The 8,567-nt window shown below is 44.2% G+C and overlaps 1 protein-coding gene across 1 annotated transcript; it reads left to right on the top strand.

Annotated features, from left to right (window-relative positions):
• Positions 1 to 2,294: 2,294 nt before the first annotated feature.
• Positions 2,295 to 6,279, top strand: LOC3290275 (uncharacterized). Its single transcript, XM_565241.3, has 3 exons — positions 2,295 to 3,139; positions 3,292 to 3,470; positions 4,604 to 6,279. Exons 1-3 carry the CDS (start codon positions 3,022 to 3,024, stop codon positions 4,889 to 4,891), a joined length of 585 nt encoding a protein of 194 aa, XP_565241.3. The 5' UTR covers positions 2,295 to 3,021; the 3' UTR covers positions 4,892 to 6,279.
• The last annotated feature ends 2,288 nt before the right edge of the window (positions 6,280 to 8,567 follow it).

The raw sequence follows: 8,567 nt of genomic DNA, 5'->3' as shown, positions 1-8,567 counted from the left end.
GCGGGAAAATTCACCGGCTTTTTTCCCGCAGGAACCAGTGCCATCGGACCACCGGTGGAAGGATAATTGCGACAAAAGAAAGCAACTAACCCGTGGGGTGTGGTGAATGGGCCGAACGCCGAATCGGGAAAATTAGCACAAACGTGGACATTTACTTTGGCACTCCTCCTTAAACAGCGCCATATGGTGGGTATGTGTGAAATGTTTTTGTTTGGCTTGACTTTCTTGACTTTACTCTTCTCCACGAGGTGAGGCGAAAGGAATGGAGTTTGCTCAAACAAAGGCGGCTTCGGTGGCTTGAGTTTCTTGAAGTTTTAACCACACGAGACCTCGCTCGGACATAATAGCCCCTTGCCCGGGGCCTGATTGTGGGTCCACCCCTTTTCCACGCCCTAGCAGCAGGCCAGCATATACGAACAGGTAGGGGAAACCGTATGACCAGTCCGGCACTGTATGAGGTCATTGTTCTAATTGTGTCCGTTGGACCGGTTGGCTAAGGGTGAAAGTGGCGAAGAAAGCGTGGCGGAGGTGAAACGGTGGTCCGAAGTAATGTGATTCCCTCGGGGGGAAGGAAGGCAAAAGAAAAGGGACGAAAAAGTACGAGACACACGGCACAACAGTAATCACGATGCGTGATGAGGCGTGTTTTTTGACGGTTTAATTAATTCACCTTTCCCCAGAACGGTTGTGTACTGTGGATGTTAGTTTTAATTTTGTTGATAGATTTGCTTTTGTGCGCTAAAGTCGATACCGGGAAGAAAAAAAGTTAATACCGTTGAAAATATGTTTTTCAAGAGGACATAAGTCACATGCAAGTGTGTGTGTTTTTTTCTGTAATTTTTTTTTTGTTCAAAAAGATACACATTGTGGATTATCAGGAAAAGCCTGTTCGTGATGTAATCCTTTTAATGTAAGTATTTTTTTTTTTGCACAAAAATTATACCTTTCCCTAATCATGTACTAATCTTGTGCAAATGATAGCTAAATCCTATTTTCATCATCTTAATTTACTTTGCTTCATGCGTGTTTAGACAAAATTAGCCCACTGTACTGGGTGCGTCATACTTTCACACCTGTTTGAATTAATGGACACTCCCAGGGTTTAATCCGGAAATTAAAAACAAAAAATACCATCACTCGCACCGCTATTTCAACCCATTTTTGTATGCATGACGTAAGTTTATCACCTAAATAATGATTTACAGTGTGAGTTATAAGGATTAAGAAAAAATAATGGTACATTTATAATGAGATCTTAAATATTTACAATTTTGTTAAAAAAAATAAATAAAAACGATTCTAAAGCTGTCGTTCCAGGTGTTGATCGGTGAAATTTGAAGTCTGGTAGGTAAGGCAAAAAACTGAAAAATATACAAAATCTTAAACAAAACAGAAACTATTGTTTTCAAATCATTTAAACTTAGTCTCAGTTGGAGTTCAAGATTGATCTCCATCTCATGTTTGCTTAATATTTTACGACACTTCCTACAGTATACAATAAAGATGTACACAATAATAAATATTTTTTATATTTCTGTTTTTACAGCACTGGGAAAAAACAAAGACACAACAAAACGGAAAACTTCCCATTTTAAAAACACAATACATGTTTTATAGCGCCATTAAGCATTTTGTGTAACACTCGCCTTAGACAAACTGAAGTTGAAATTAGATAAATGATGATAAATGATGATAAGTCCCACCTCTTAGCTCAACAAACGTTTGACAAGGACGAAAGTATCTATAAAATAAATTTACTGTAATATGTATTATGAAAAAAAAACGAACAAGTGGTGGCATCTGAAAACTCTTAGAGGAACCGTGCGAGTCATACACACACCCAAGACGACCAACATAGTTCCATCAAAGAAAAACGGGTCTTACTCCATCAAATACAATGCATCCTTTATGTAGCTCATCCAGAACCAACTATAGGAACTGGCGCATCACTTATCAGGACACAACTGCGACATGCATATGGCCAGTTCCACTAGCCACCAATCGCTGACTCCCGGGTCTCTGGCACTAATGGCTGGCTCAATAGAACTACCTTTACGTAGCTTACCAAGAACCAACTAGTGGAAATAGTAATCTACATGCGCTTCGAAATATCCATCACTCAATCCTCAATCCAAACCTTTTAAAAATACGCTTTTGAAATCGAAATCATAACCAACTCCCATTTCAAATGAAATTTTCCACGCGCATGCCCGCATATCGAAGCTGTCTCGTTTGACAGGCGTCACCATGGGCCTAGGATGAACACCTTCAGCTTCCCCACACCCACTATCCGGGTAGGCGAGTGTGTTCACGATTCCGTCAATGGTCACTGTTTCCTTCGCATAACATCTTCCACTATCCTCACTCAGATCCGCACGCACGTCTTAATTGTATCAATCTCGCTAGGTTTGCACCAACATTTCGTTCCGTGGCTTCGAGTTTCGAGCTGATATAAGCGTAAGACACACAAGCATTTCTGCACGCGCAAGGGACAAAGAGGCAGAGTAAGGAGTAAGGAAAACTCCTTGCCTTACAATGGAATTGCTAGATGTCAGTTGTGTTGATTTCGACGCTTGAGGGGTAAAGTGTTTTCCATTGCGATTGTACGTGTGCTGCAGTGAATCGCAGTGTCACGGGCATTAGGGAATTGAAACAAGTGCAACAAAGTGGAATTGTGGCTGTGTGTGTGTGTGTGGGTGGCTGTATTCACAATACCACCTGCTTTCTGGTGGATTCGTCCTGCCAAACGACGCTGGAGCAGGGAGAGGCAAATGCACACAGGAATTGCTGCAAGCTGGATGTAGTAGCGCGCGTGTAACAAAGAGCACACATACGCACACAAGCTGTCACCTGAAGCGTCCTCCACCCGTGCGTACGGTAGGGGCTGAGGGCCGATGATTGTGTGGCTAACAGTCGTCAGGTGCTGAGCAACAAGCATACGTTTCAGGCGCATTAGGGCATCGCAGTATCGTAAAACGCGACATCGACAGTAGCAACGTGAGCTAGTAGTGTCGGCAGCGAATGTGGGCAGTACTACGCGACACGGCAGTCGGTTTGCTTGCCGAAATACACTCACTGCAGAATGAGGCCAAAATGTCAATTATAATCGCAATCGTCTTCATGGGCTTGCTCGAGTTAGGTAAGTGTGCGGGGAATGAGGGTCGCTTTGTACGCAGTGTGAACGAAGGGAAACGGAGGCTGTGAACGTGTCAGTTTATCATTATCCTTTAATTGTTTTTCCCCCGCTTTTTTACCCACATCACACACACACACACTCATACACACTCACAGGAAGATCGCAGTACCTAACGAACACTGTACATAAGACATCAGCTGCGACGGAGAAGATTAATGATCTCTGGTGCTACTCGTGCAATGCTACGGACGATGGCGAGGCCTGTATCGATCTGTCGTCCGGAAATAATGCATCCTTCGTTAAAAAGTGTAACCCGGAGGAATTTATCTGCATGGTAAGTGACGTTGTTGCTCTGCTGGTTGTAGCCAGTATGCATGATTTCGATTACGATTCGAGGTGAGGAGCAGAAAGCACGCAAACAACTTTTGTCCCTCTCTCACGCGAGTGCCGCATGTGACGGTGTGTTTGTGTGTGTGCAGTGATAACGATTAATGCAAGACGAAGATGGCAAGATGTTTTCTTGGGCAAGGAGATGAAAGAAGCTTCAGAAACTCGTTCTCGGGATGCCCAAAATGTAGGGCAGAATGGGCAGCCGCGTGTAGCATTGACACAGATTGAACCTGCACGGAGCAAAACAAACGTGGGGGAAACGTGGGTAAAGAGAGTGTTTTACGATTTTTGACAAACGCTATCATATAACACGCTAATAGTAAAGCACATGGCACAGAGCAATGCGATCGTTATGTTGCCCGCGTGTTAGTACAATTTAATTACATTGAAATGGGCACAGTTAAGCAGCAGGTCGTAAAACTGGGTAGGGCTAGAGCTTGCGGGTTAAAGTTTATTTGAGGATGTGATGACGGTGCCGGTCGCACTGTCGTTTTCTAAACTAAAAGCTATTTACCAACCGTCCACTTAGTACATACGGATGCGCTACGCAAAATACATGGTAGTGTGTGCGGTAACGGAATCATCGTAACAGTACACTAAATTAATACGCGCTACATTATGATGATGAATCGATAAGAGACACGCGTTGCAGGGACACCGTGCTGCTTGGCGTGGGGATGAAGCGAGCGACGAGACGACGTTCGCTGCCGGAAGGAAGTGTCATATTTCAGTGGCATTTAATTGACAAATGTTTGAGCAAGCCAGCCCACCGCTGGTTTGGGGCTGCTCGCTAGGGGCTTGATTTTGGAGCCAGTGACGTCAGCAAGGGAACAGCAGCAAGCCCGGGTGGTGGTAATTAAATCACCATTAGATTTTGATGCTGCCTGGTAACGGTAAATTGGAAACGAATACGAAGAAATTGATGTGCTACAAAATGGTAAAAAAGGAACATTAAACTAGTTTAAAGAAAATGTTAAAAAAAGATCAATTTGCTAGTCATTAAATCATATTTAACACATATTTAACAACAATCAGGCTCTGGCAGTAATCTCCCATTTGCTTCCTTTCCCATTTCAGGTTAAACAGTTTTCCTACACAACCAGCACGGAAAATTCCACCTCCACGCCGAAGCTGTGGTCGCTCGAGCGGCGCTGCATCAGCAGCTGTGAGGCGGGTTGCATAATCATAGGCGAACGCACGAAGCTGTACGCCTGCACGAGCTGCTGCGAGAAGTCGCTGTGCAACACCGGCAAAGCCCACTCGACCAATCCGATCGCACACTTCCGGCGCACCTCAACGACACTGGCACTGGGCCTGCTGGTGCTGCTTAGCGTAATGAAACCCACACTGTCGGTGATACTCTAGTTTAGCGTACTTGGTAGAGCGGATGCAGGCTAACGTGTAGCGTATAGTACTCTTAATCGAAGCACAAGTTTTTTCTCCCATCCACTTCATCCCACTTGCCCCCCCCCCCCTCTTTCTGGCAAGCTTATGATAAGGCTTGATAGTACGGTGGCCAACAAAAGAGGGCGGGGAAAGAGAGGTACACACAGACCAATGCTTCCAGGGACCCCACAATAGAATATCCATTAGGACACAAAAGCTACCTTTGATTAAAAAAGGGTAAAGATTCACCTAGCCGCGTGAAGGTCAGAATTGGTCACCCTCCTTTAAATTAAACCCTATTCGACCCCTAAACTCCGTAAACAAAAAACGATTGCGAACACCCGCATTGATGCCCGCACATTGCCATATAATCCCACAATCGATCCTTTTTCGATTCCATTCGATTGCATGTTCGTGCGTTCCATTTTAGATAGAATTTGAAAGAAAAGCCAAAAGTTCACTCTTCAATATCGGTTACAAGTTTTTTATCTAAATGCACACCACACACACACACAAATACACACACAGTGACGAATGACGATGCTGTGTCGAATGTAGATATTAAGAAGCTCTCACATTCGCATTCAACTTCAACTCAATTTCCACTCAACAAACAAACGATTCCACATGTCCAACCAAATTTAACGTGGCTCTGGACGACAAAAAGCACAGCAAACCCACAATAAACACACAATTTGCATAGAAAAACAAAACAAAAACAATAAATAAATCATCGAACTTGAGTGCTGAGTGGTGTGTGCTGAGGTAGAGTAGGTAAGAAATGAATTTGAACCAAAACCATTTCTAATCTGCAGTTCAAGTTTTAGAATAACGAAACCTTTCGGGGATAGTTTAAAAAAAATACATTTAATAATTAACACACATACACACATGCACAAAGATAATTAAAAAACAAGAAAAAAGTGATGAAACGCTGCCAGGTTTTTACGATCAGGTATGATTTAAGGCAGGAATCGGGTTTACTGTTTACTGTGTCAAATATGTTTCATGCACCACAACATATGCACCCATCACCGTTGGTCGTACAGGATTTTCCGTTCCCCCCTCCCTCCATCACAGTCACAGTGACAGAGGATGCCGCCAACAAGAGGTCCCGTGCGGACAGCCAAATGAAATTCATATTTATTATTAAAGTAAGCAACAGCAGCCGTAGCAGCTTCGGTGTACACCCCAGTTCTGCAGCATAGAAACAATGTGTCAAAAGATCGGAAAATCGCAAGCTGTGACAAGGAATTTTCATTTGTAACTTTATTCGTCTTGCCTAGCCGTAAGAATAGTATTTTTTTTTTGAACAAAACACATACATTTGATGCAATAAAGATTTTAACGAAGCTAGAATAAATCGACCAGTTGGATTTGGGTTTAAATTCTTTGTTTTATAATTCCTCATTCATCTAAGCATCATATTAAACAACAATTGAACACTTGTCATCCTCTTTCTGATGCTTCATTATCGTACACATATTTAACCAAAACGAGTTACAGAACTTCAAAACAATCATTCAAATTGCATTGAACGATTTGCATATAATTCGTCGCAAAACCCATCGTAAACACCGCAACAATGGATTTGTCACTACCTGTAACCTTGATTGCACACACACGATCCAGCTTGCAGACCTACTCCAGTTTCCTAAGCACTCTCCCCCTCCACCCAAGTGACGTCAAAATTTGGTCCATATTCGTTGCCGGACGCATGCGTAAAATATTAAACCTTTTCTTTATCACCCCTCCCGGACACGGTAAACAAACCGCGCAGGCAGCAGCCAGCTAAACGGTATTACATCAACAACTCCTCCCCCTCCCCCGGGGCGAATTCGACACTCCGAAGGCCGCGACGCGCGACACACAATGGGCGCAATGTGGTGATGATGAGTTATTATTCACTAACGTGACCATCGACCGCAGAAACGTGCCGGTGGCTACCCTGCGTACGGTGATCGGTGATGCTTTCCTTGCGGTGTTGGTTGCAAAGTACGGGAGGGAGTTCAATTGAGGCCACCGGCCTACACAACACGCACCGGGTACTACTCGCCCGGTATTCATCGACAATTTCGAAGGTAATCGTCGGGAATCCCAGCCGCACAGAATTTCTTAAACCAAAATCCGCAGAACGACCGGCAAACCTTGGGGGTATGGCCCCAATGCAACACGTGGTGTGAATCAGCCACTCTGACACTTCGCGGAACGCTCAAAATCGCGTCTTTAGGGTGGCATTTTGCATCGAACGGGCCCCGAAAGAAAGGGAACATCAAGAGCCTACCGAGCGAGTGAGTTTTATGAATGAAACTCCAGCCAAGATCCGTGTTATGCAATCCGGGCCGGCCCACGAGCTGAGTGTGTGTGTGCGTGTTTGTCTGCGCGTACGAAACATTTCTAGCCGTGGGGAAAAACCCAAACACAACACCCCTCCCAGAAGGCTTCTTACAAATCAAAACAATTCAACACGCGAGTACCGGCCGTCGGGGTCGGCGAGCGTGGATGCATTGTGGCTGCTGTAATCGAACACATTGGTGGAAAACCCCAACTATTGCTTTAGCGCTGGGCTGGTGGTGACGGCGGCAGCATAACGTTACAGCTACAATTCGGTACGGGCTGCCCCGTGTCGGTGGGCTGTGCAGTGCACCGAATCGTTCAGTTCAAATGCGTTCAATCGACCTGGCCTCGATACCGTTTGTATCCGGCAACGTACAGGCGATCGGTTTCGATGCGGTCCATTAAAATGTACATGAAAAAAATATTTATAATAAAATTAAATAAAAAAAAACATAAAACAAATTATCTTCGGCACTTTAAACAATAATTTAATCACAATTCATGACAGTCATGCTCGGGCAACTATACAAAGGCAGCAGCATCAATAATTAGTGTGTCTCATAAAACGAGACCTTTCCTTTCATGCTCAACATACCGTTCAACAACCCAAACCGACTTATGACGTCGTAAAGCCGAAGAGAGATAAAAATAACCCACTCAAAACCACAGGCATGACGTCGTCAACCTCGCCGTCGAAGCTAGAAGGAAAGTGAAGGAGAAATAAAGCCTCCTGCGTACTAACGACCGCAACCAGACACTCATCCATCCATCGTCATCCAGACACGCAAATAAACCTTCTCAGGGCCGTCGTCCCGGTGGGCTGAATAAATGAGTTGGCCTTATTACACCCGGTGCCGTAAATTGCATAATCCGGCTTCTCCCTGTCGCTGGCTGCCTGAATCCTTCCGAATGCGAAACGAATGCAATGAAAGCATGAACGTGAGCTTCACGTGTGTCATTCATTGCAATCGCACGTACTTGCAGCCGCGAAAACTGCAAGCAACTTACACCCTTTTATGCCGGAGGATTGGTTCTTTTATGTGTTGGGTGGGTGTGCATGTGAAACGTTTTTTTATAGCAATTATGTTGAAAACTGTACCGCAAGAGCAAGAGCTCTGCATCGCAGCAACATCCGGGAGGTAGCCGTGCACATTAATGGTTGATCGACTTTTTTCGGCTACGGACAGGATTTCGAGAGGGAGTTTTAGTATTTTTGTTGTTGATGTATAGTTTACTCTTTTACTTACTAATTGGAAGGATACTAACAAAGCTATACAGTTATCAACAACATTAAATCAATTAAAAAAATAAGAATCTG

Source organism: Anopheles gambiae, chromosome 2 (genome assembly GCF_943734735.2).
Source record: "Anopheles gambiae chromosome 2, idAnoGambNW_F1_1, whole genome shotgun sequence".
NCBI lineage: Eukaryota > Metazoa > Arthropoda > Insecta > Diptera > Culicidae > Anopheles > Anopheles gambiae.
The sequence above is the reverse complement of the archived record's forward strand: the minus strand, read 5'-3'. Positions and strand labels throughout refer to the sequence as shown.

What these genes read in the sequence shown, in the direction of transcription:
- LOC3290275 (XM_565241.3), top strand. Translation starts at nt 3,022, where the DNA reads ATGTGGGCAGTACTACGCGACACGGCAGTCGGTTTGCTTGCCGAAATA. An exon ending in CATGGGCTTGCTCGAGTTAG is followed by an intron (nt 3,140 to 3,291) that starts GTAAGTGTGCGG and finishes ACACACTCACAG; the next exon opens with GAAGATCGCAGTACCTAACG. An exon ending in CGGAGGAATTTATCTGCATG is followed by an intron (nt 3,471 to 4,603) that starts GTAAGTGACGTT and finishes TTCCCATTTCAG; the next exon opens with GTTAAACAGTTTTCCTACAC.